Below are 27,940 nucleotides of genomic sequence, written 5' to 3'. Positions count from 1 at the left end.
TTTGTGCCAATGTCAACTGTACTTAAATTCAAATTAATTATTTTTTTAAAAGCAAAGAAATTCTGACACATGCTATAACATGGATGAACCTTGAAGACTATACTTAGGGAGATAAACCAGTTACAAACAGACAAATAGTGTATGATTTCACTCATATAAGGTACCTAAAATACTCAAATTCATGGCGACAAAGTAGAATGGTGGTTGACAGGGGTGACAGGGTGGGGAGGGATGGGATGAGAAGTTGCTATTAATGGGTTCAGATTTCCAGTTTTACAAGATGAGAGAGTTCTGTGGATGGATGGTGATGAAGGCTGTACAACATGGTGAATGTACTTAATGCCACTGAAACATATCCTTAAAGTGGTGAAGACGGTAAATTTTGTTATGTGCATTTTACCATAATTAAAACTTTTTAAACAATGATATTAAATATTTATTTGGTTTAATACTAAGAAAAATGTATGAAGTAAATCAAACCCATTGTAAGAAAGAAAGATAAAATATAGATATGATCACAAATATGAGAGGCAGTAAACATACTTTAAAACAGAGTTCCAGCTCAAGTTCAAGACCTCTGCCTGGTACACCACAGAGAGCCTTATGCTCCTGGATAAGGAAGAACGAACATGAGGTAATAGAAGTTATGGAGTATCAACACAATGGAGATTATGCAATCATAAAAAGTATACTTCAATGTAGAGGCCGTTTTTGGGCAACGGGCTTGAGCAATGGAAACCTAAGCAAGGCAAAAGGGCCCATGAGGACTGCCAGCCATTAAGTGACCCACCTCAAAATGGCCATAGGCCCTAATTGACCAATGGGCTGCTTACAAACAGGCACAGGTACCAAAAAAGAGAAAATTGCATATGTTCCCCATACCTCCTCATCTTCCAGCTTTAAATATGGCCTCTACCCACTGCCTCCTTGCAGACAGTCTCTCCTCTGCTGTCCTGCTCCCTGGCCCTGTATTCAATAAACCTTTATCTCTGTTGTTCTGCCTTGGATGAAAATTCTTCCACGGCCCGCACTGCCAGCCCCCACAAAGTCAGGACACCCCACATTCAAGGCTACGTAACATCTTGGAAAAATGTCGCCTGACATGTTTTGAGAAAACAGCAACATACAAAATTAGAAGGTAAAATTGAAGTGTAAAATTATGGGTGCACAGAGAAGAGGATGAGACGAGAAAAGGCAGAAATGAAATTAGTTTCTTTGTTAGGGTAGATTTATTTTTTTCTGCTTTGAAATACATCTTCAAAATTACAATAATATTTATACAACAAATATGAAGATAAATTAGAGTGGAATAAAACAGAATTCCTAAGGTGCTCCTTCTCAGAAAAGGTATTGCTCCAAAAAGGTACAAAATCACAATTTCTTGCAGAAGAAATAACTTTATTTGCAGTCTCAACTACAATGAACATATGGAAACTGCTGGCAAGAACAGACACCTCTCTGACCTGCCGCAAAGCCTGCTTTATGTTTGCATGGCCATACCACATCATGCTCTCCTTATTTTGGCTGCTTTAGTTACATTCCCATGATACCTGGTCTTGGAGATCTTTGTGTTTATGACTTTTCCTAAAAAGCTGCAAGCACTTGGGGACAGAACCCATTTCTGTTGTGCTTGCAATGCCTAGCACAGTGCTGGGTTACCACTCAAGCTGCTTGCCAGATGAATGCTAACTTGATGCAGCCTGCTGAGATAGACTCTGACTACCTGCTATTACTTTTTGCCAATTAATATATCAAAAAGTGTTGAAGTGTGTGAGTACATCCCAGAGGCACGTATTAGAAAGCAAGCACATAACAGTTCCCAAGCATTGCAGATGCCAGCAAGGTACAAGCTGCAGAGTTTTGTGTCTGGCATGTGTCAATATACTGACAAGTAGCATAAACTGGAGGTACAAGAGAATGCCTTTTTAGCATGGCTTTGATGTTGATTACATGGCTTGTTGTACTATGGGTTGTTGATGTCCCTGGAAGTCAAACATGTACAGAGAAGAGAAGCCTGTGGGTGCCACCAATTCTGGGCTCCAGTGTTATCAAACATCTTAAATGTGCTCTGTGCTACAAAGGAGGGCATTCAGCCTCCAAATTTGCAATAAAGTCCTCTTTTTCCATCTAACCATCAGCTTCAGTAGATGGGGGACTTAGGTGGAAAGTTTTGTGTCCCTTTCCTCATGGAAGGGAACATAGAACAAATACAGCATCTGTAAGTTTCAAAAGATAAAAGGAAAATACATCCTAAGACTTTCCAGTGTTCCCCAGTAGTGGCTGTAGAAATAGCCCTGCAGTTCCAAACACACAGACAATTATAAACACCCAAAGAAATACTCTGTCCACCACCATGGCTACGTATTTCCAGTTGTCTTCTACCTGAAAGGCAAACAAAAAGTCAAAGCAATGTTAAAAAATTGAAACTAGGTAATATGCTCTGTTTCATAAATAAGCTGCTTCCTTTTCAAAGACTTCCTTGGCAATTTTTGAAGCAAATAGTAGTTTTATCGTGGTTAACCCATGTTGCCTATACAGTTCATAGAAGAACTTTTGTTTTGTCTGAAGAGGGTGGATACACATGCCCCTTTGGTGCCTCATACAGATGGCTAGAGAGTAAGCAGGATTCCACAGGTGACAAATGACTTTTCCTGCAAAAACCATTCCCAAGAATGCTGCTCAGACAGCTCAACTTTTGTCATTGGCACCACTGGATATTCTGACACCTTGGCAAGTCTGGAAAATGGGTTTGAGGCAGGGGGTATAGGACATGAGGAATGGAGGACACTTTATCAGGAATAGGCAGCCTTCTAGAGCTCAAAGTCATGCTGCTTGTGGAGAGTTCATTGCATTTCTCAAGTCCTTCCAGTTCCTGACCTCCAACTCATGCCTGAGACTTAACATCTCAGATTGTGTCTTGAGGGCCCTACCTGGTGGTGTTTAAGTCAACAACAACCTTCCCTCGATTTTATGAAGATGTTACCATGAAGGCACAGTTCTGGGCTCACTTGTCCCATGATGCATCCCCTCCAGCCCCTAATTTGTGACTTGCAGTCATAGTATCCTCCCCTGCACCAACGGTGTGGACTTCAGTTCTCAAGACATCCTTTCACCAGGAGATATGGATGCCAGCAGCTGCAGTATAAGGTCAAACCCAGACACCTGGCATAAGTTTTCAGATGCCCTCAGCTTAGGATATGGAAAATTGGCATGATTTTCTTGAGCTCTCTTTGTGGAGGATGGGAGACGTTCATGCTGCTATAGTTAGACTCTGGACAGCAAGAGCAGAATATGTTGATGCTAAGAATATGCCTGAGGTTCATTCAATAAACACCTAAATCCCTCTCAAGTAGAATAAGTGGGGTTGGAATTTCAGAGGACTCACTCTGCCTGCCCCCACCAGCCTCAGACTGCAGGCTGCTCTGCAGGAATTTCATCTGTCACTGTATTTAAGAAACAGTTTCATTAACCAAGCCTGTTTTGAATATTTATTTTAACTAGATTTCACCTGAGTTAACATTTCTGGAGGTGGAGATTTGCTCTGAGGCTATACTTTACTCCACCCAACCCCCAGGTCACTTCACCCATAACTGCATAATAATAGAGCTGGGTCTTAGAGTACTGTTCCCTGGCCCTCTTGTGAACAGAACTCCCAATGAAGATCTGATCTTAGGTCTGATCTAAACCAGCTGAGGGATGCCAGGCTAGAGGAGACATGCATTTACCTTCTTTGTTTCATTTTGGTTCTTCATGTTTTCTGCTATGAATTGTACACTGTTAATTACATCTTCAACATCAGACAAGTGCTCTGAATTTTCAGTCATCCATTGTAAAGGCTGATGACTTAATCTTCTCTTGCTGGTGGCAAGCTCACTTGATTTATGACAGTGGCAGCATTCTTTAGGAAGTTTGGTCTCTCTGCAATTATCAAAATTGACTTTGGTGGGCCTACCAGAAATGCCTTTGGAATTTTTATCTGAACTTGTCTCCTTCATCTTGTCCAGAGGCCTCTTCATCATCAAGATCTGGGGTAACAGCTGGAGGAAAACTGTCTTCACCCACTTGGGCATGGTGTGTGTCATTGGGGTGCGATAATGAATGTTCAACACAAACACAGTCACCGCAATGGACAGGGTGACAAAGATCATGGTGAACAGTAGGTACTCACCCACCAGTGGGATCACAAGAGACGTGGATGGGATGGTTTCCGTGATTACTAGCAAAAACACAGTCAGAGAAAGCAAAACTGAAATACAAAGTGTCACCTTTTCACCACAGTCAGAAGGGAGGTAAAAGACAAGCACAGTTAGAAATGAAATAAAGAGACAAGGGATGATTAGATTAATGGTATAAAACATTGGCAATCTTCTAATGTAAAAAGAATAGGTTATATCTGTGTATATCTCCTCACAACAATTGTATTTTATGTCATGCTTGTAGCCAGAGGCATCAACAATTTCCCATTCGCTGTTTTCCCAAAAATCATTCATATCCACTTTAGATCCAATGATTAGAAGATCAATTTCGGCTTTGTCATATGTCCAGGAACCAAATTTAAGGGAACAGTTTTGATGATCAAAAGGGAAAAAAGTGATATCCATAGGACAGGAACTCTTGAAAATAGCTGGTGGAGTCCAGGTTATCATGCCATCATATTTAAGAAGAGCTTTTGTCTTGCCTTCAACTTGGAAGTCACCAACAGCACTACAAAGTAAACCAGACACCATTAGTAACACCCCCTTGCCTGGGTCAGCATGTACCAAAGGCAACTTTGGAACAAGTCTACTGCTGTCAGAACCCCATACTTGTTGTAGAGAACGATGTCAGGCTTCCATATCTTATCTGCAGGAACACGAAGAGTCTCAATGCCATCATATTCCATTGGGTCCCAGCGCAATTTATAATCATTCCATATCTAAAGGCAATAGAAGTCAGTTGAATAAAAAATTCTTAGTAACTTACAGGGAACTTTCTTCCCATGTTAATTCTATGTCGGTTCAGTGTTTTGAAAAAAAAATAAGTTCTCATTTAAAGAATACACTGGAGGACACCTGGCTGACTCAGTTGGTAGAACATGCAACTCTTGATCTCAGGGTCGTAAGTCCAACCTCACTTTGGGCTTGGAGCCTACTTAAAAAAAAATAAAGAGTGCATTGGTTTCTATCAAAAGTTGGGATATTAAATCCATGAGGAATAGGGGGCTAGGCAGCTGGGCTGATTTTGGCAAATATAAATCATCTGACATTAGATAATTAACTATTGATTATTAATTAGCTGACCAAGGTTATAGACTCAACTTCCATGTTCCATAAACTGTATTCACACTGGAGTAGCAACTCATTTCTAATATCAAAAAGATAGTTCAAGTGTACGATAATGAGTTTGTTATAAATCTGTGTAAAAGATTAAGACAAGAAGGAAGAATGAAGTGGTATAACTGATAAAAACAACTGGTGGGACTCTAACCCACGTGTTCTCATGCTCAGTTCCTTACTTCCCTTGGCCTGGTGCAGCAGAGTCAAAGACTGGGCAAGCTTCTGACACTGGGGCTCAAGTTACAGATAAAAATAGGAGACTTGAGGGCAGAAACCGGAAGGGACAGGTCTCTATGTCCCAGAGAACTTTATCACTATGTTTTTACACCTGTGAAGTTTGTATCAAGCAGCTGTCCCAGAGCTGAACTCTAGGCTTTGGAGAAAGATTATAGTTTATACTCTGTTATAAGTTGGAGATGGAAAGAATTAATTCTAGTGGAATTTATCCATTAGACATTGTTAGGCTATCACACAAGTAAGACAGGTCCAAGAGAAGGACATGTGATGCAGACACATACGTGACGTAGCCACAGATTGGTTTCCATGATCTGGTTTACTTCATCCTGGGAAGAAGAAATAATATTTTTAGCCTTAAATGAACTTGCTAATAAAGGTGGCTCTTAGAACAAGAATTACAACAAAAGAGAGCCAAATCTGAGTTATTCATACTAACAGAGGAAAGCAAAGAAGACTAAAAAGGCAACTTATAAAATGCATCCAGAAATATGATATTTTCACATCTGGTTCCAACTCTGTTGACTTTAAAAGAAAATGTGGCTTAAAAAATGTCTTTCAAATCTTAATTAAATCTCACCTCTTCAGTGAAGCCTTTCTGACCACCGCAGCCCATTAGAGGCGTCTGATTCCATGAAAGAAAGGAGGAAGAGAAGGGACAGTAGAAAAGAGACAGGGAAAGTACTGCAGATGGTGATAGGTATCAGAACTTGGTTCTTTGTTTTTACTGTATTCTTCCCCCTTCCTTGAAAACCTCCCTCTTCAACTGTGCTCACCACTCTCTAGGCTCTGAGTCCTGAGCCCAGTTGCCTTTTGAAATGTCAGCCTCTGCTCACCATGGAGTTTTCCAGCTGGAACCTGCCACTCCACTTCAACACATCTCAACTCTCATCTAAGCCATGCTGATTGCTTCAAATATTTATTGAGTACCTACTATGTGCTCTATAAATTCTGGGACTACAGCAGTAAACAGGATTGAAAAAACCTCTACCTTCATGCATCTAAACTGTTAATTTGGGAGACAAAAAATCAATAATAGATATATAATATAATGTGTGATAGTTATAAGTCCTTGTGAAGAAAAATAAAGAGAGATGGAGTGGTGTGTGCATGCATACACACACACACACACACACACACACACACACATCTTTTTTAGACAGAATGATCAAAGAAAGCTTCTCTGAGGAGATTTAAGCAGGTACCTAAATGACTGAAGAGAGTCATACAGCTATCTGGAGGAAAAACATTTCAGGCCAATATCCCAAATACAATGTGTTCCTAAGCAGCTACCAGCCTTCAGTGGGAAAACTACTGAAGACACTCCAGAACCTTCAGCAACCTTACAGCACAGCAGCTTGAAAGCTATTGGGTGTTCCAGTGATCATCAGTGGGTTCCCCAAACTTACCAACGTTGCTTTATAATATACGTGAACACCCTCAGAGTAAATGAACTCAACTGTGGTTGACAGAGCCATGGCCAGGACTGACACCAAACTGCTCTTTTTCACTGAGCTGCTCTGAAGTTCTCCACTCCCCCTGCCAAGCTTCCGCCTTCAAATGTGTTTGTGTCTAGTCATGGTAAACCCCAGGGTTTTAAAAGGTCAACAAAAGGAGTTACAATCATGGCTTCTTATTAGTCAAGAAAAGCAAAATAAATAAATAAATAAAATTTAAAAAGGCTATACTTATCCATTGGCCAAGTATTACCCAAGCTTAAGGTAATTGCCTTCTGCTCATGAGAGGGTGATGCTGTGATCTATAAATTCCAGCAGGGGCCATGTCAGTAGATCTGTTCGCTGTCAATCAAGAATGGACTAGCTATACAGTCTTATGCATCCTCTTTGTATTCTGTGTTCACAGAACTAGTGTACACTGTTAACTAGTATTCAAAGAATTAAAATCTGTTGGCAATATCATCCTATCAATCTCTCTCTCTTTCCCCAACACTTCCACAGGCTGGTGAGGCTCAATGTGGTGTGGACATTCTTAGGGGTGTCAGCCAGCTTTATGGACCAGGACTTGGTCTGGCAAGTCTTGTTCTCCATGCAATTCTGTACCACACTGATGGTCATGAGCATTACCATCAGACAGCCCAGCTGGAGGAAGCAGGGACCTAAAATACCACTCCACATTCCTGAGACCATTGCTCTGTATCTCTTTCTTGGGAAAATAAATTAGTTGGCACCCTGCCTGTATTAGAGGATTGGAGTTATAATTTCAAAAGGATTAACTTCTGAAGCAGCAGAGATTGAGATCAGAAAGCCAGGTTGGCTACACTTTATAAGCCTTTAAGTTAGTCACTTCAGATAGTGAGGCCATCAAAACACTACACAGGGGCTTTGTCTTGGATCCTTGTTGGGGGGACAGCAGACATACTCTTACATTGAAAGATCATTCACCCAGAAAACCTTCTGGCCAGAGTCATTCTGTATGTTTGCAGCACACTTCCATGTAGAGCAGCAAAAAAGGCCTTTGCTAAGGCTTTTGATAAGGGAGTTGGTAATTGCGCATCCTGACTGTCCTGCATCACAGAACCATCCCCAGAGCTCACCATGGCTCAATGACAATGAATATGACCCACAGGGGCTTCTGGTGCCCCCCATGAGAACAGGTAGCTTCCAATACACCAATAAGAATAGCTATATTAATATCTGACAAAGTAGACTTCAGAAAAAAAATTACTGTAGACCAAGGACATTATATAATGATGGAAATATAAAATCACCAGGAAGACATAATGATCCTAACTGTATACACACCAAACACTAGTCTTAAATTACATGAAATAAAAATTGATGAAACTGAAAGAAGGAACAAACTCCCAAATATAGTTGGAGCCTTCAACACCATCCCTCTCAGCAACCAATAAAACCACTAGGGGGGAAATCAGCAAAATATAGAAGATCTGAAGAACATAATCAACAGGATCTAATTGAAATATATAGAGCACTTCTTTCAAAAGCGCAGAATACACATATATTTCAAGAATGCATGGGATATTAACCAAGATAAACCATATTCTTACCATGGGCCATAAAACAAACCTCATCAAATTTAAAAGAACTGAAACCATACAGTGTGTTTTCTGACTATAATGGAATCAAACTAGAAACCAACAACAAAAAGACAACAGGAAACACTCTAAACCCCTAGGAATTATACAACACACTTCTAAATAATCCATGGGTCAAAGATCAAAATGGGCTTAAATCTCAAAGGAGATTTTTAAAAATACATAGAACTGAATGAAATGAAAACACAACATATTAAAATATGAAGGTCATTGCTAAAAACAATGTTGAAAATAAAATTATAGCATTATATGCTTACATTAGAAATGAGGAAAGGTCTCAAATCAATAATCCAAGTTCTTACTTCAAGAAATTAGAAAAAGAAGCACAAAATGAGCCCACAGCAAGCTTAACGAAGGAAAAATAAAGATAAGAGTAGAAATCATGGGGCACCTGGCTGGCTTAGTCATTGGAGCATGCAACTCTTGATCTCCAGGTCATGAGTTTGAGCCATATGTTGGGTGTGGAGATTACTTAAATAAATAAATAAATAAATACACTTTAAAAAAAAGAGTAGAAAACAATAAAATTGAAAAAGGAAAACAATAGAAAAAATCAATTAAATAAAAAGCTAATTCTTTGGGATGGGGACCAATAAAACTCACAAAGTTGTCTCAAGATCGACAAAAATAAAAACAGAGAAAACACAATTCACCAACATCAGGAATGAAATAGCTATCACTACAGATCCTGTAGCCATTAAAAAGAATAGACAATATGATAAACAGCTTTATTATACAATCAAATTTTTAAAAGAAATAGACTAAAACTTCAAAAACCACAAACTATCCAAATTCAAAGAAGATGAAATTGACAATCTAAATAGCCTATAGCCATTTTTAAAAATTGAATTTGTAGTTAAAAACTCCTGAAAAAGAAATCTCTAGGCCTAGTAGGTTTCCCTGGAGAATTCCACCAACTATGAAAGAAGAATCAATATCAATTTTACACAGTCTCTTCCAGAACATAGAAGAAGATGGAACAATTCCAAATATTTTTTATAAAGCTATATTACCCTGACACAAAATCCAAACAAAGATAATACAAAAGAAGAAAATTACAGATTAATGTCTGTCATGAACTCATCAATAAAATATTAGCAAAGTGAATCCAACAATGTACAAAAAGTTATACACCATGACTAAATGAGATGTAAAGCTGTTCAACATTCAGAAATCAATGTACTTTACCATATCAACAAGGTAAGGAAGAAAAATTATCTGATCATATCAATGGTTACAGAAAAAGCATTTGACAAAAATTCAACATCAATTAATGATAAAAACTCTCTGAAAACTAACGAATAAAGGAGAACTTTCTCAATTTGAAAACCTCTATAAAACACCTACAGCTATCATTATACTAGAAGGTGAAAGACTAAACAATTTTCCTTAAGATTGGGAACAGGGCAGAGATGTCCACTCTCACCACTCTTATTCAAAACAGTACTGATAATTCTAGTCAACACTATGCAATAAGGCAAGAAAAAGGGAAAAAACAGCATAGTTTGGAAAGGAAGAAATAAAAACATCTCTATTCGCATATGACATGGTTGCCTATATAGAAAATCCCATGGAATCTATAAAAATACTGAAACTAATAAATGATTCCAGCAAGATCTCAGGATACAACATCAACATACAGAAACCGATTGAATTTCTATATACTAATGATGAACATGGAGAAACCAAAATTAAAAGTACAATATTATTTTCAATTGCCTTAAATAAAACAAAGTACACATAATAGTACATGGACAATAAAACAAATATACACATAATAATATATGGACAGGATCTGCATGCTGAAAATTATAATATGCTGATGAAAAAAGAGCTAAATAAATGGAGAAATATCCCGCATTCATGGATGGGAACACTCAACATAGTAAAGATGACATTTCTCCCCAAATTGATCTACAGATGAATGCAATTCCTTTCAAAATCCCAGCAAGCCTTTTTGTATACATAGGCAGCTTATTTGAAGGCATAGGCCCCAGAACAGTGAATATAATTTTGACAAAGAAGAATAAGGTGGTAGGATCACTCTGGCCAACATTAAGACTTACTATACAGCTACAGTAATCAAGATTGTGTGGTATTGGTGGAGGGTTCATCACATAGATCAACGGAATAGAATAGAGGACCTGAAATAGACCTGAAATAGACCCATACAAGTACGCTCAACGGATTTTTCACAACAGTGCACAACCAGCTCCATGGAAAAAGGATAGCCTTTTCAACTAATGGTATTGGAGCAATTAGACACCCATAGACCAAAAAAGGAAAAAAGCCCAAGTCTCACATTTTACAAAAATTAACTCAAAATGGATCATAGTCTCAAATGTAAAACATAAATAAAACTTTTAGAAAAAATATATGAGAAAATCTCTAGGATCTGCAATAAAGGCAAGGAATGCTTAGGCTTAACACCAAAAGCACAACACATAAAAGGAAAAAGTGATAAATTGGATCTTGTCAAAATTGAAAAGTTTGAGTGAAGGTCCATGTGAAAAAGATGAAAAGAGAAGCTACACACTAGGGTAAAATGCAGCTGACCCTTGAACATACAGGTCTGAGCTGTGTGAGTCCACTTACATGTAGAATTTTTTACACTACAGTGCTGTAAATGTATTTTCCCTTCCTTGTGATTTTCTTAATGACATTTTATTTTCTTTTACTTTATTGTAAGAGTACAGAATATAACACACGTAACATACAAAATATGTGTTAATCAACTGTTGATGTTACCAGTAAGGCTTCTGCTCAACAGTAGGCTATTAGTAGTTAAGTTTGGGGGGAGTCAAAAGTCACATGCAGAATTTTGACTATGGTGGAGGCCGATGTCCCTAACCCTTGCATTACTCGAGTTAACTGTATTTGCAAACCACATACCTGGCAAAGCATCAGTATCTAGAATATAGTAAGAACTCTCAACACTGAACAGTTAAAAAAGAAAAAAATCAAACAATCCAATTAGAAAACAGGAACAAAAACATGAGGAAACATTTTACCAAAGAGGATATACAGATGGCAAATAAGCACATGAAAAGATGTTCTATATGATGAGTCATTAGGAAAATGCACATTAAAACTATAATGAGATATTATTATATACCAAACGGAATGGCTAAAATAAAAAAATAGTGACAACAACAAATACTGGTAAAGATGTAGATAAACTGGATCACTTATATATCGCTGATAGGAATTTAAAAGGGTACGTTCACTCTGGAAAGCATTTTAGCAGTTTCTTAAAAAATTAAACACACAACTACCGTATGACCCAGCAATTGAACACTTGGGGATTTATCCCAGGAAAATAAAGACTTACATTCTCACAAAAACTTGTATCCAAATGTTCACAGCACTTTTATTTGTAACAGAACAAAACTGGAATCAATACAAATGTTCTTCAACCAACAAAAAGTAAATAAACTGAGGCACATCAATACCATGGAATACTACTCAGCAACAAGAAGAAATGAGCTATTGATATAATCAACAACTGGGATGAGTCTTTAGAAAATTATGCTGAGTGAAGGCACCTGGGTGGCTCAGTCGGTTAAGTGTCTGGCTTTGCTCAAGTCATGATTGCATCTTTCATGAATTCAAGCCCCACGTTGGGCTGTCAGCACAGAGCCTGCTTCGGATCCTCTGTCCCTTTCTCTCTCTCCCCCTCTCCAACTCGTGCACACGTGCTCTCTTTCTCTCTCAAAATAAACATAAAAAAATTTTTTTAAATTATGCTGAGTGGAAAAGCCAATCCCACAATGTTACATACTGTATCATTTTTATCTAACTTTCTTGAAACGACAAAATTTTAGAAATTGAAGACATATTAGTAGTTGCCACTGGGAAACTGGGCAAAGTGGGATCTTCCTATTATTTCCTACAACTGCATATGAATCTACAAGTATTTCAATAAACAAAAATTCAACTTAAAAAAACTACATTTCCCAAGTCTCCCTTACAGCTAGAAGTTGTCGATGATATAGGAAGCAGAAGATATTAGTAGGACTTTTAAGAAAACACCTTAAGGAAGTCACATATGTCTGTTATGTCCCCTCCTCCCTTCCTCCTGCTTCTTACGAAGGATGTGAATATGATGAGTGAAAATCAGCAGTTATCATGGACCATGAGGCAACACTGAGGGAAGAAACCATATGCTGAAATAGAAAGATAGGAACCTTGCTCACTGTCACCATGTATGGTTTATGCTTTTAGCATCGTGGTCTGTGTGATTGGCATCCCCTGGAGTTTTGCAGTGCCCAACCTAAGCAACTGAACACAGTGGTACAATCACCAACACCACAAAGCCACCTGGCGTTAACCTTCTAAACTTTTAACCTTTAGATTTCTGTTACACAAGAAAGAAATCAATTTGTTTTATTCAAGCCATGTTATTTTTAAGTTGCTGATAGCAACCAAATGCAAATGTCAAAATCTGTATTCCATTATCTCCACACACCATCCTCAGAACAATGTCCTGAAAGGGTGTATCAACCAGGAATTTGAAGTGTTGCTATATAGTGAAATAGACTGACTTCAGGTGAAACTTACTTTATAATACTCCACAGCAAATTATGGCTCCCAGCCCAGTAGGAGACCAGTAATCAGTACAACACTATTTGGGGGTGAAAGGGATCAGATTAGGTACCAAATAAAATGTTTTTTAAAGAAATGAGTATATCCATCTATACAAAAGAAAACTGTGACTTTTTTATTTTTATTTTTTTTACCAATATGTACCAGTATATACATACTTCCAACCTGGGTCAGAAGCTAGAGGACCAGGCCAGGGTAACCTAGTCCACCAGGAAGCATGGACCGGAGAAACATCGTGAGCCTTGAGTTCACATCTGTAACTAAGGTCTTTCCTCCAGTGAACCTGAAGAACCACCACTGTTTCCTACAGGGCAAGTCTGGAAAGACAGAAGGTTCCTTCCCTATGCATAGGCTGGGACTGATAAGATGAAAGGGGCTCCCTTTGTAGTCTCAGGAGCTCTAGAATCTCTCTCTGGAGATGCTTTAGCCTCCCCCTACTTCCTGCGCCTGCCTATTCCTGGAATTTGGTTGGCAAGCCAGCGCTGTCCCCTCCTATGCTTTTGAGCCCAAAACCCTGCTCTGTGTTATAAATACCAGGCCCTAATACCTCCTCTCCCGGCAACTAGGGCATGAAGATTATTCAAAGGAAAGAACTGTAGTCACTTGTCCTTGAACATAGTAGCAATAAATTTAAGAACTCCAAATTGCCATCTGTTTTCTCAGGGCTGGATGGAAGCTATATGAAAGCAGGTGATTTTTTTCTTTCTTGCATAAAATAGAATATTTAAAGCAGTTCTTTTTCTTTTCTTTTTTTTTTAAATTTGTTAATGTTTATTTATTTTTGAGAGAGAGAGAGACAGAGACAGAGTGTGAGTGGGGGAGGGTCAGAGAGAGAGGGAGACACAGAATCCCAAGCAGGCTCCAGGCTCTGAGCTGTCAGCACAGAGCCTGAACCCATGAACCACTAGATCATGACCTGAGCCGAAGTCGGAGGCTCAACCGACTGAGCCACCCAGGTGCCCCAAAACAGTTCTTTTTCTATAGAGTAAAAAGAACATGAGCTTTGGAGTTGGACAGGCCTGATTAAGATTTCAGTTCCACCATTTTATAATTGTATGACCTTGGGAAAATTCCTTCCTGAGCTTCCCTTCAGCTATAAAATGCAAATGACAGCCACTAAGTGTAGACACAGTGACTGGTGAATAGGTGCACCATGAAGTTAACTCCCTCTGTATTATCCCTTCAACTTCCCCTTCACCTCTCTGTTTCATAAATTGGTTCTGAAAGCACTTCCAGAAAGACCCTGCCTTGATGTGAATAATTACAGCATCAATGTCTTCTTCCCAGCAGGAAGGCTTTGAATAGCCAGCATTCATGGAGATGTGTGTTTGTTCATATTTTAAAATTTCTATATTTGCCGCGTGCAATAACTGCGACAGTGTTCAGGAATTGCTCTGCCCGCACCCCCACCCGAGTCAAGGGTTCTCCACGTACATGTGGTGAACTGGCAGCACTTACCACATTGGCCAGCTGTGTGATGGCCACTTCAAAATGCACCGTGACTGGTTCAGAAACGTTTTCCACAGGCCTGATGAACTGGTTATAATGAGAAAACAGTTTGTGAAAGAGCCTCTCTTCAGATGCACAGCCTGCAGAGCCTGCATGGCCAAGCAGAGGAAGAGTTAGAGAGGCCAAGAGGGTGTTCACAGATGGGGAGGTTCTGGCAGCTCCCATCGCCAGGCCACTAGGACAGTGGGGTGTCCCAGCCACCTGAGCACTCCTGCCCCTGTGTTCTGTCCACCCACACAGGCTTCCCCTGGTGCCCATTGTACCTAGCCTCTCAGAGCCCTGAAGATAAGAAGAGTAATGCCTACATCCCAGAACTATTATGATATCAAATAAAATACTATTGTAAGAGCACTTTTACAAGTCTAATGCACCACAAATACAAAGGGACAGCATGAGCTCCAATTTTTGCTTATGTCATTGAAGATAACTCACGATCTTACTGATCTGGTTTTTAAGGAAGAGTCCTGCCTTTTCTGGTCAAAATGCTGATCCAACCACCTGTTTCTACAACCAACAAAGTGTTTAGCTGGGGAACCTCCACCAAGCAAACCGAAATAACTAGTAAGTTTATTAAGACCTTAGCAAGCCATATTTCTTTTTAAAATCTGATTCAGATTCAATTATTTAGGAGACTTGTGTCAAGTGCAAGGTTTTTAAGGCAAACTTATTTAATTGGTTTTAAAAGAATTCAATACTAGCTCTTAAATAACAGAGTTTTCAGTCACTAAAATTTACACAGTTTATGTCTGTATTTTTCCAAGAATGCATCAAAAGCAAGATACTTGCCTTCATTTGACATTATTCATTTCATTAATACCCCTTATAGAACTCAAATTTGACATCAGAAAAACAATTCTACAAATTTCCAAAAGGGATTTATATCTTGAAAGAAAGAAGATTAAAGGCGCTGAAAACTCATTTGGCAAAAATGAACAAAAGGATAGCTGTTATATTACTAAATAAAGAGTCGCTGACAAATGCACTTGGAACCAAACTCTGAGATTTCATCAGGAAAAAACAATTTTAAATGTGAAATAGTACTCTTGCCACCATAATTAATAATGCTAGAAATATTTCTATGTAAAATAGACAATTAAAAAAATCCTCTCCACTACTCCATTACCATTTCTCCCTCTTTGAGATATTGTAGATAAACACTCTTTGAATCTTGAAGAACAAGTCCCCTGCAAAGCTAACATGGGAATGTGGTTTTCTGCAGCAGAACAGCACTTGTCTATTTCCAAGTCTTAACTTTTAAAATGAATTATCTTACTCTTAGGACACATTCCAGCATAGTAATATGACATGTTTCCCAAAACAAAGATGATCACCTTCAAAATGGAAGGGTTCATGGACTAAGTCTCAGCTAACAAACAAATCATAGTTGTAAAAAAAAATTAAATACAAATACAGATAAATCAGTTGAATACATCCATACCAGAGATGGATAGAAAACTGCATCACTATTATTACCATATTTTTTATTGGAACAATAAAATAAGATATGGTTTACAATGTTTCATTGTCTTCCCTGCACCATCTCCAAAATCTCATGTTCAGTGTTAAAACCTAACCAATAAGAAATAGGTTAATTAACAGTTATAACAGTAGTAATTCCTGTGCAGACCCTCTACATATTTACACAAAGAATATTTCATCTCTGCTCAATCAAACACAACTAGAAAAGAAGAATAAATATATGTAGCTGAAAAGAGAATATGAGATAAAGCAGAAATAAAACCTACCTTTAAAGAAAGGTATGAACATACACAACCAGAGACACAAACCAAAGTGAAGGAATCCCTGGCCCTCGCTGGTCAGCATGATTGAAACACACTTTGATTTCTTTTTCTGGTCAAAGGATTGTGGAAAACAAAGAGCTACCAGACAGCCACACGCATCAGACCTTTAAATCATCAGAGTCCCACTGCAATCCATGTGTGTCTTCCGTGAAATAAAAACATTCACAAACATAACACAGATGTTCCCAATATCAGAGACTGAGGCCAACAAAAGGGCAAATAAAAAGGACTCCATCTGATGTCAGATGAATCATCACTTTCCTGTCACCCTAGATCTCTTTCGTGCAAGAACAGTGAAGAAAAGCAGTGAGAGAACGCTAAGCAGGCAGGACATAGAGAGGACGGAAAACACTGCCTGCCTTTGATCTTTCTGTAGTACAGTCTCAGCAGTAATCCTTGGGAGAAGGAACACCCATTTTGCGACCTCCAAGTCCAGGTAAAGCACGTGCTAGGTCCCAGACAGTATGGTCTGATTCACTGAGTTGTCTAGTTAATCAAGGCTTACCCTTGTTCTTAGAAAACTTTCCAAAATATGAGTCTCTTTTCCTGTCTTAATAGGTGTGGTTTAGAGAGAACAGCACTCATCTGATTTTGCCTGACTCCAGGGCTTCTAGTGTCTTGTCTTTCCGAGGTCAGAAATCACCATCCAGGATTAGAGATTAAGTGTCAGAATGAGAAGGATGAATACCAAACACAGGATGCCACCTGGACAGCCCTATATTTATTTAAACATCCCTGTCACCAACTGGTTTTCCTAGAAGTTTCTTTTTGCTTCTGTAAGTTCAATGTCAATAGGATTCTGGTAAGATTTTGGTGTTGGTTAAAGAGAAGTCAGACGCACAACAAAATGAAAAGGCAACCTGCAGAATGGGAGAAAATATTTGCAGCCATATGTCTGACATGGAATTAATATCCAAAATATATAAGGAACTCAATATCAACTCAATATCAAAAAAAGTCCAATTTAAAAATGGGCAACAGACTTGTATAGACATTTTCTCAAAGAAGACATACATATGGCCTACAGGTATGTTGAAAGTGAGTCACTAATCATCAGGGAAATGCAAATCAATCACAATATGACATTACCTCACACCTATTGGGATGGTTATGGTCAAAAAGACATAAGGTAAAAAGTGTGAGGGTGTAGAGAAAAGGAATCCCTTGTGCACTGTTGGTGGGAATGTAAACTGGTGCAAGTGCTATGGAAAACAGCATTGGGGGGGGAGGTGTTCCTCAAAACACCACAAAGAGAACTGCCAGGCACACAGGGCCCGCCATTCGCTTGGCTCATGCCTTTGCAGCCACCAGAATTGCCTCTGCACCTGAGAGGAAGATTATGCCGGAGCCAGTGAGAACTCTCTTCCTGCTAAGATGTCTTATAGTGTGCTGATTAAAGTCCTACACAAGGCTGCGGGTCATATCATGACATGTGAGACCAACACTGACAAGATGTATCATGGGAAGCTCAGTGGCAGGGAGGACAACATAAACTGCCGGATGTCCAACATCGCAGTCCCATACAGGGAAGGTCCAGTGGCACAGCTGGAGAAGATGTACATCCGTGACATTAAGATATGCTTTGTCAGACAGATACCATATGTTTTCACTCTTATGTGGATCCTGAGAAACTTAACAGAAACCCATGGGGGAGGGGAAGGAAAAAAAAAAGAGGTTAGAGTGGGAGAGAGCCAAAGCATGAGACTCTTAAAAACTGAGAACAAACTGAGGGTTGATGGGGGGTGGGAGGGAGGGGAGGGTGGGTGATGGGCATTGAGGAGGGCATCTTTTGGGATGAGCACTGGGTGTTGTATGGAAACCAATTTGATAATAAATTTCATATAATAAAAAAATAAAAAAAATAAAAAACGGAAAAAAAAAAGATCTGCTTTCTCACTTCGCCTGACATGCTGACAAATGTGCCCATGTTAAAGAGCATGAAAAATAAACACCAAGGCTCAGGGTCTGGCTGAGGAAAAGCTGCTATGCTGAAGGCCCAAGTGGCTGCAAGAGGAAGAGGACGTAGAATGGGGTGTGGAAATGTCTTCCAGAAATAAAGATAAATTTATCTGTTAACAGAACTTTGTGCTATTTTTTCTTTTAGGTTTTCTGGGTTCAGGAGTGTGTGCACTTATGTATATATTCTAAGTTTTCTTTTTGACATCTTTCACTTTAGATCAGATCTAAATATATATGGTGATGATGGTTGGGTCTTTTTTAATATTTCAAAAACAATAATAAACATTAAAATTTTAAAAAAATTCCACATGATCCAGCAGTTTCATTTCTGGATATATATCCAAAGGAAATCAGTATCTCAAAAAGATATCTGGGGGCACCTGGGTGGCTCATTTGGTCAGTTGGTTGGGTTTCTGACTCTCAATTTGGGCTCAGGTCATGATCTCAAGGGTCAAGGGTTCGAGCCCAAGTCGGACTCCCCATTGACAATGTGGGGCCTGCTTGGGATTCTCTCTTTCTCCCTCTCTCTCTGCTGCTCCCCCCCACCCCCCGCTTGTGCTCTCTCCCTCGAAATAAATAAACTTAAAAAAAATTTAGAGAGATCTGCACTTCTCTGTTCATTGCAGCATTATTCACAATAATCACCGTATGGAAACAACTTAAGTGTCTGTCAATGGATGAATAGACAAAGATGTGGTGTATATATGTACATGTGTGTGTGGAATATTGCTCAGCCATGAGAAATTCTGCCACCTGAGACAACGTGGATGAATCTGAAGGACAGTGAGCTAAGTGAAATAAGCCAGACACAGAAAGCCAAATACTGTATGATCTCACATATGTGTGGAATCTAAAAAAGTCAAACTCATAGAAGCAGAGAGTAGGCTGGTGGACACAAACTTCCAGTTATAAAATTAATCAGTTCTGGTGATCTAATGTGCAGAACAGTGACTATAGTTATTACATATGGCTTGCTCAGTTGGTAGAGCATGTGACTCTTGACCTTAGGGTTGTGAGTTCGAGCCCCCCCGTAGGGCGTAGAGTTTACTTAAAACAATAAAATTTAATTTTTAAAAATGTTTTAAGGGGCACCTGGGTGGCTCAGTCGGTTGAGCGTCCGACTTCGGCTCAGGTCACGATCTCGAGGTTTGTAAGTTCGAGCCCCACGTCAGGCTCTGTGCTGACAGCTCAGAACCTGGAGCCTGCTTCGGATTCTGTGTCTCCCTCTCTCTCTGCCCCTCCGCTGCTCATGCTCTGTCTCTGTCTCAAAAATAAATAAAACATTTTTAAAAAATTAAAAAATAAAAAATAAAAAAATGTTTTAATCCTTCTAAGAGAGGGATCTTAAGTGGTTTCCTCAACACACACAAACACAGTTGGTTACTAAGTGAGGCAATGGATATGTTGACAAGCTTGACCGTGGTATCATTTCATAATGCATATGCATATCACATCATCACATTGTGCACGTTAAATATATACAATTTTTATTTGTCATTTGGACCTCAATAAAGCTGGGGAAAAAGAAGAGAAGTTAGACCCGAAGATGATCCCTCAGGGCCTTCCCATCCAAACATTCTGTGACATCATCACAAATGTAGCACATTTTGCCATTGTGCAGAGTTCAGACCAATGACTTTCCTCAAAATTCTATTAACCTCATATCTCTTGACAGAATGAAAGAGGAACCAACATTTAGCACCAAACTTAGACCAGGCCAGTGCTGGCTGACTGCTTCAGACATGTCATTTTAAGATGTCACTCAAGCACTTCCTTAGCAGATGGGCTTCTGTCCTTTGCTGAAGTATCCTGTGGAGTTTGGAGAGAATCGAAGGTGATAAAGAGTAGAAGCCTGGACACTTTACCATGAGGGATAACGTGCCACATCACACCCCAAAATAGCACAATGCCTCACTCGTTTATAGAGTAAAACCCATATCAAGTTGGCTGTTTTCCAAAACACCAGCAATACCCTCAACCATTTCTATTTCTTAGGCTTTGATTGATTTGTTCTTCACACTTTCTAACAGATGCACATTGCAGTCTGTCAAGAAAACTGTTGTTTTACATCTTTTGTTTTATCCAACAATCCTTCTCTATAGCCATCACCTGTCACTTTAAAGAACCACTCCAGGGGAGCAATCCTCTGGGATGGGCCCCACATCAGCTCTGATTTCTTACAGGAGCAGTCTGTCTGTCCCCATGAACCAAGTGCAGAGTGGGAGGACCAGGGACTTTATGAGGGGAGGTCACAGAAGAGCCTCACTGGAGGTGAAGAATATAGAGGGAAGAGATTGGACTTTGGAGTCAAACAGACCTGGATTTAGATTCTGGCACTGATACTTGGGGGATATTTAGACAAGTTATTTAAACTCCCTTAGCTCTGTCTTGAGAAAAATGTGATCAAATTCAGTAATATAAATCATTTAATCTCTCCCTATCCATTTTTTCATGTAATTTTTGTTTTAAATAATTCATTTAAGTAATCTCTACACCCAGCATGGGGCTTGAACCCAGGACCCCAAGATCAAGAGTCACACACTCTGCCGACTGAGCCAGCCAGGTGCCCCTCTTGCCTTTCACCACTACAAACAGATTAACACAATTAAGTAGCTCTTGGGCCTGAACTTGTAGGAAAAATGTGCTGTATTTTAAATGCTTATATAGAATATACATTCTCCTAGTCAAAGGAAATTTTATACTATCCTTTATCATCAGAAAAATTTTAAGTTTTGTAATTCAATTATGGGTTTGCCTCCTGCCTTAAATTCTTTCTGAAAATTGCAGGGATAGAAGTTAAAACCAAATACACAGGAGAAAAAAAGTGCATTTAAAAAATTTTATTTTATTTTATTTTATTTTTTTTTAGAGAGAGAGAGAGAACGGAACTTGCATGCATGCACATGAGAGGGAGAGGGGCAGAGGGAAAGAGAGAATCTTAAGCAGGCTCCACACTCAGCATGGAGCCCGATGCAGGGCTCAATCTCATAACCCTGGGATTATGACCCATACCGAAACTAAGAGTCAGACGGTCTACCAGCTGAGCCACCCAGGAGCCCCCAAAAATTTTTTTAAAATTTAATTCAAGAAACAAAAGAATTAAAGACATTTTATCTTTTCCTGGTGTTGCTGGTTGCCATTTCATGTTCACATTCCTGTAATTAGTTTAGCTGCATTCTTGAACCAACCAAAAGCTTAATGCCGGTCATGGTTTTTGGAAGTGAAAAGGCTGAGTGAGAGGTTACCCAACACGGGAAGAGTCCTGTCTTGCCCTCCCCACTCTCAGCCCCTTCATTCCTCTTAGCCTGTTCCAAAAGGAAAAAGGAAGAAGCAATGGAACTTTTTTCAAGGTCCATGAAAACTATGGACCCTATGCCTCTCCTCCATCCCCTATGCATACCAAACACAATTTGACATCTAATTCCTAGAGATTCCTAACCCTGGGGAGGGGGTAACCATAGCCGGTTTTATGGTTTTCCCACTTTCTGTTCCCAGTGACCCCACATCCTCCCTTTAAAAAATAACATTCTAAAGAGCTAATGTGTCAGGAAACTGATAAGCTTCAGAGACTAATTGTTGGGTTCCCTTTATTCGGGAGGGAGGTGGGGCACAAAGCCCAACTCAATCCTGAGATCAAGACCTGAGCTGAGATCCAGAGTTGGACGCTTAACCCACTGAGTCACCCAAGCGCCCCTAGTTCCTTTTTCATTTTTATCTGTAGACGCTAACTTCAATTTGGAAGTTTTTCTGAGAAAAAAACCCAAACAAACAGTGATACTGCTTAATATGAAACTTTTAATTATTAATATTTTTAAGCACCCCCCCCAGTTGCTAAATTAAAGTCATTGCTTCGTTCATTCTAAAAACAAGGGCGACTATTTGATAAAACTCTATAAAATTGGTTATGTGCTTATTTGAAGTCTGAAGGGTTTATGGCGTAGAAACTGCACGGATGAACATTTTGTTGACCTTTCTCCAACTGTCAGTTCGCTTTAAACTCAAAACGAGAAGACTCTTCAGTTGTCCCTAAAGAAATGTAAAGGAAATAACACTTTAAACATGTATTATTTATAAATCCATTGCAGCAAAACATCATCAATAATTTAATGATCCCATATGCCGGTTGTTTTTTTTTTTAACTACTGTCATTAAAACTGTCACATGTTCAGTATCCTAGTCAGTAGTATTTCACATCCACCTCACTTGACATTTCCCACACAGGAAAAATAAAACAGCAGTAAGGTAAGTATTCAAATTAGATGCTAATTTTTAGACCACGAAGAAACATTTAATAAATAGCTCATAAGAGAGACTCAAATTAATCCTTACGATACCTATGTTTTGTCCACCTGAATTTTTTTTTTTTAAAGAGGAAAGCCTTAGAACCTAGGGTGGGGTAAAGCAGTGAAAGAAAGTTGAAACTGGGTTGAAATGCTAAGATCGTGCATAGCAATGATGGATCCTTCTTAGCAGCCTACATGCCAATCAGCAGGCTAAGTAAGCCCTTTACATTCTCTCTTTTAATCCCCACAGTAACTCTAGGAAGTGAGATTCAATGTCATAGGTGAAGACACTGACACTCAAGCAGGTCCTTGCTTAAAGGTCCAATGGCTGAGTTAGGATTCCAATCTCAGTCTGTCTGAATCTACAGTTATGCTTTCACCTTAAAGCCATCAAGAGCTTTTAGATCTATGAATACCTTATAAGTTCAATATATTTTTAGAGGGTTGTTATTGAAATGGACCATGGTTAGCACTAACTTCATTTGCATTCGCCATGGATCCCTCACATAAGACAAAGTTAATATATAAAGGGAGTTGTAGTGGAGCACGTAATGCCAAACAGAAATGAAAGACCAGAGATTGCCCCACTTAAGTCACAAGCTGACATCAGGCAAGTTCCCAACTCTGGGAGCGTGGGTGACGGCAGCCACATCACATCTTCGGGGGTGCTGTTGCTGGCTGTGTTGTGAAGGTCGATAGGCCAAGCACTTACTGGTGAAGGGCATGATGGGCCACACTCTTCCAGCCAGAATGATTCCTACATAGACCTTTGGGAATTCTGTAACTTCCCTCCAGGCTTTCCTCTTCACTAAATGGGCAGCAATTATCTCTGGGTTCTTCAACTTAGAACGGAATGTACTTAACTCATAAATCCCCTAAAAGGAAAAATCAATTCAAGGTTACCATTGTCCCAGAACCCAGCAGTAATAGAATTGTAACAAAATTTATCACACTTACAGTAGACCCAGCTCTATGGTGGTAAATAGGAATAACAATGCCAATTTGTATCCATTTCTGAGGGCTGTTCTAACAAATGACCACAAAGTTGTTGGCTTAATGCAACAGAAGGTTACTCTCTTGCAGTTCTAGAGGCTAGAAGTCAAAATCAAGGTGTCAGCAGGACCACGCTCCTTCTGGAGGCCTTCAACTGTGGTCTTATTGGGTAATCCAGGATGAACCCATCTCAAGATTCTTAACTAAGTTACATCTGCAAAGCCCCTTTTTCAAAGAAGGTAACATTTACAGCTACCAGGGGTTAGGGCACAGACACATATATTTTTTGCCCGGGGTGGGGGGTGGCACTATTCAACCCACCACAGAATCTCACGGGATTGTGGTGAAGATTTAATTAGAAAGTGTATGTAATAGCAGCTACTGAAGTGCTATAGGGACAAATACACATTCATTTTCATTTTCCAGAGAACAGTGCTCTGACGTGTACAACGGACTTTGCGGACCAGTGGGGAGGCCCAGAAAGTATGACTGCTTTTGAATAGAGTGGGAGATTCCTTGTTCTTTCACAGAAGACATTCTGAAAAGTCCTGATTTTCCTGATTAGTAGTTCAAATGTTAGTGTGCATCAGAATCAAGGGTAGGAGGCAATCTTAAAAGACCAGCAGGTTGGGCGTCCAACTCTTGATTTTGTTTGGGTCATGAGCTCATGGTTCATAAGACTGACCCCCTGAGCTGCATGGGGTTCTGTACTGACAGCGAGGAGACTGCTTGTGATTCTCTCTCTCCCTCTCTCTCTCTCTTTCCCCCTCCCCTGCTCTCTCTGTCTCGCTTAAGATAAATAAATAAACACTAAAAACAAAACAAAACAAAAATAAATTAAAACAAAAACAACAACAACAAAAAAAACAAAGATCGGATTCTGGGGGACGTCCTCAGAAATCCTGATTCACGGGTCCGGGATCTGGAAACCGCATTTTTAAAAGGCTCTGTAGTTGATCCTGACGCAGGTGGTCAGTGGTACACACGTGAGGAGCTCCTCCAGTGAGCTACAGGATTTCCACACGGTCCATCTACGGTGTACTTCTGTGATATTATAGAGTTAGACGTTTCTAGGACATACGTGTCCCCACAAATGCATAGGTTGTAAAACAGAAATGTTAGAGATATTCTGAAGTTGCTATACAAGCACTGTGTTTTGTGTGGAGAAGCTCATTCAACATAGGTGTTTACTAAGTCTTACTGTGCTTTGGGCACAAGGATAGATGCTAAAACATAGCTGTAGAAAATACACATTTATGTTTTCAAGTAGCCATGGAATATTTACAAAAATTGACCTCTTATTAGGACCAGAAAAAGTCTCACAAAGTAACAAAGAATCTACCATATGGAACATTCTCTGTCCACAAAAAAGCAAACTAAAAATTCCAAGATAATGCTCCAAACTTCCCTTTCTTGAAGATATCAAAATGTTGTGTCAGTTTTCTCTTTTTCTAGGGTCAGGGAGGTAAGGCTAACAGTGGATGGGAGTCATGTGGCTCAGGTTTCAGTCCGAATATAACAAGGATCATATCAACCCTAAGGTGCTGATCACACCAGTTCTGCAGCATGCAGCCCCTTCCCAAAGATGCCTTGCTATTCAGGCTGCTGCCCAGGCCTCCGTGAGGCTTGCCTCTGCCCCCAAGCCTTCTTGCTACTTTGCAGAGCATGGCTGTCTTCCCAACATCAAAGCCTCCCTAAGGTCTGAGAGGTAGAGATGAGGAATGGGGGATGGGAGAGAGGATCTGGGCAGGGAAGAACCACAAAGAATCACCAACCCCACAAATCGTGAGGCTGTTTGTGCCCAAAGCCTTACCTGGACTTTTATAAACATGACGTTAGGGGTGTCCGCTGGGCCCTCAGCTAGGATACAGTCTCCACTAGCTAAACCCTGCACTCTCAATGCACTCTCTCTCCTGGAGCCCCCACACCAGAACACCTCCTTCTTCCTCAAACTAAAAAGGCAGAGGCCCAAAGACTTACCTATGGATGTGAATTGCTGGGGAGAAGGTTGGCACCAGGAAGCTCCAACATCCAGAAGCAGCAAGTGAAAGAAGGGAATGAGGAGAGAGGAGTGAGGCACTCCTCACAGGGGCCACTGGGGTGGCTCACTCTACGTGCTGTTACTCATAAATAGAGTTACACGGGGAGGAGAAAGAAAGTCAAACTTGTGGAAGAGGAAGTGTACTGTTGCCTAGAGCTTTGCCTAGAGCCCCATGGCAAAGCAGAAAGCAGTGTGCCAGAGGCAACCATGGCTGTGTCAAGAGACATGGCTCTGCCTCCCCCAACACCTGTGCCCCGTGCACAGTAAGACCCTGATTTTACCTCTCTGGGCAACAACTTCTTCCTTCAAAGGAGGTGAAAGGACAAGAGGAACTCAAGGCCCCAGCTCTTAGTTGTACTCAACGAAATATAGCAACATGAGCAGTGGTAGCCTACTGTGGGCAATGTTTTCTTTTTTTTTATTATTATTTTTAATGTTTTTTATTTTTTATTTTTGAGAGAGAGAGACAGAGCGAGAATGGGGGAGGAGCGGAGAGAGAGGGAGACAAGTAGGCTGTCAGTACAGAGCCTGACGCGGGGCTCAAACTCACAAACTGTGAGATCATGACCTGAGCCGATGTCAGACACTTAACTGACTGAGCCACCCAGGCACCCCACCAATGTTTTCATTTAACAACTAGCCTAATATTAGAAGGTGCAGAGAGGTGCCTTGAAAGAAAGCAAGAAAGCATTCATTTAAATGAGATGAACTAAGGGGAGCAGTCAGGGCAGGGGGAAAAAAGAAGTGAGAAAGCACGGTATCTGGAGATGGTTAGTAGATCAATTTGGCTACTCAACTGAGGAGTGATGATGCCATTGAATGGAGAGCTCGGAGCTAGATTTTGGAGGAACTTGAATGGTAAGCTAACAGATTTAGTCTTTGGGTAATAGGAAACCACTGGAAAGTTTGAATATGGGATTCACATGATGGAAACTGTGTTCTGAGAGCATTAACTTCCACTTTGTAGTGTTTGTTTTGATGTATCAGATTTTTGTTTTCAATAATTTATAAGTATTTTCTCTAGCATATTTCAAGGAATTGAAAAGGATTGAAATGCATTAAACTAATTCTCTTAAGACATCTTAAGACTTTAAAACCCTGTGTTCTTTTCGAGTCCAATGCTCTCATGACTTACAAGAAAAATTTTAGAATCTACTGCAAATACATACGTTACTACAGTTTATACATTTTTGTTTGGACTTAAGGAATTTATAACCTAAGACTTGAATTATATAGTTTCCGTGTGCTCTCTAGAGAGTTCGAAACTAAGCAGGTTAATTTATCTGACATCTTATAGTTCAGTTGAAATGATTGACAAGGCCATTTTTCACTTTCCCTAACAAATATGAGGTTACACCAAAGGAATTCGGCTATTTTGATCTGTTTTTGAGCCTAATTTTGTATGGCTCAGCCGATTATATTGTTATATGTTCTGTTAGTATACACTTAATGTTCTCTTTTCCTTTAAAAGTGTCCATAGAGTATATAATATATGTATGGCATTGGGGAGAGGGAGAGGTTACTGGGATAAATAGTAATAATCCTTACCCTCATATACCATAAAATCTAGAAGATTCTCAAACTTTCAAGTATATAAGAATTATCTGGAGATATTTTTTGAGGGGGAGATTTTTTTTAATTAATGAAAATCCCCAGAGATTCTAATTTTTACCCAACACATAAAGTCAGAGTTCTCAGACTATCCTCTCTCAAACACTGATCTACAGAGAGAAGCATTTTAATGACTAATATGTGTGGGATGTGGGATAGCTACAAGTCAGAGGAGGACCATTTTCTCCCTGGAACTCTGAGGAATTCACACAACATTTAGAAGCTATTGTCTACTCAATGTCCTCCCAGAAACAGTCAGGGATGACCTTTGGAGAAAAGGATTAGGTAGAAAGAAGAATCAACTTTGCACTGTTAATATCACCTCCCTTGCCAATGGGTCTCCCAAGTTAGTAACAGTCTTGTTTTCAAAAATGGCCCAGAAATAGATCACTAACCTAACTGTCTCAGCTTGGTAAAAGTATTCTAAATGGCCAAACTTCTATTTTCTAAGTAGAAATTTCAGATTAGAATTCAGTAGAAATTCAGAATTTTTATTTCCAGCAATATGACAT

At 39.6% G+C, this 27,940-nt stretch overlaps 1 protein-coding gene and 1 pseudogene across 4 annotated transcripts; one reads left to right on the top strand and one right to left on the bottom strand.

The window, feature by feature from the left end:
• CHRNA6 (cholinergic receptor nicotinic alpha 6 subunit) lies at nt 1–27,834 on the bottom strand. 4 transcript variants are annotated; one of them, XM_047855806.1, is made up of 7 exons: nt 27,824–27,834; nt 16,485–16,590; nt 14,689–14,828; nt 5,834–5,878; nt 4,806–4,915; nt 3,726–4,704; nt 1–2,382 (listed from the first exon to the last, which is right to left on the bottom strand). In XM_047855806.1, exons 2-7 carry the CDS (start codon nt 16,561–16,563, stop codon nt 2,251–2,253), a joined length of 1,485 nt encoding a protein of 494 aa, XP_047711762.1. In that variant the 5' UTR covers nt 16,564–16,590; nt 27,824–27,834; the 3' UTR covers nt 1–2,250. The 4 variants fall into 4 exon arrangements, with proteins under 4 accessions (XP_047711762.1, XP_047711763.1, XP_047711761.1 ...); XM_047855807.1 differs by having other exon boundaries at nt 16,485–16,584; XM_047855805.1 differs by lacking the exon at nt 27,824–27,834 and having other exon boundaries at nt 16,485–16,634.
• Nucleotides 17,916–18,598, top strand: LOC125163698 (small nuclear ribonucleoprotein Sm D3-like; annotated as a pseudogene).
• Nucleotides 27,835–27,940: the final 106 nt, after the last annotated feature.

Source organism: Prionailurus viverrinus, chromosome B1 (assembly GCF_022837055.1).
Source record: "Prionailurus viverrinus isolate Anna chromosome B1, UM_Priviv_1.0, whole genome shotgun sequence".
Classification (NCBI taxonomy): domain Eukaryota; kingdom Metazoa; phylum Chordata; class Mammalia; order Carnivora; family Felidae; genus Prionailurus; species Prionailurus viverrinus.
Note: the sequence above shows the minus strand (reverse complement) of the source record. Positions and strands in the feature narration are given on the sequence as shown.

What these genes read in the sequence shown, in the direction of transcription:
- CHRNA6 (XM_047855806.1), bottom strand. Translation starts at nt 16,563, where the DNA reads ATGCTGACCAGCGAGGGCCAGGGATTCCTTCACTTTGGTTTGTGTCTC. An exon ending in GACATCGTTCTCTACAACAA is followed by an intron (nt 4,705 to 4,805) that starts GTATGGGGTTCT and finishes TTTACTTTGTAG; the next exon opens with TGCTGTTGGTGACTTCCAAG. An exon ending in ACCAAAATGAAACAAAGAAG is followed by an intron (nt 2,383 to 3,725) that starts GTAAATGCATGT and finishes TTTGCCTTTCAG; the next exon opens with GTAGAAGACAACTGGAAATA.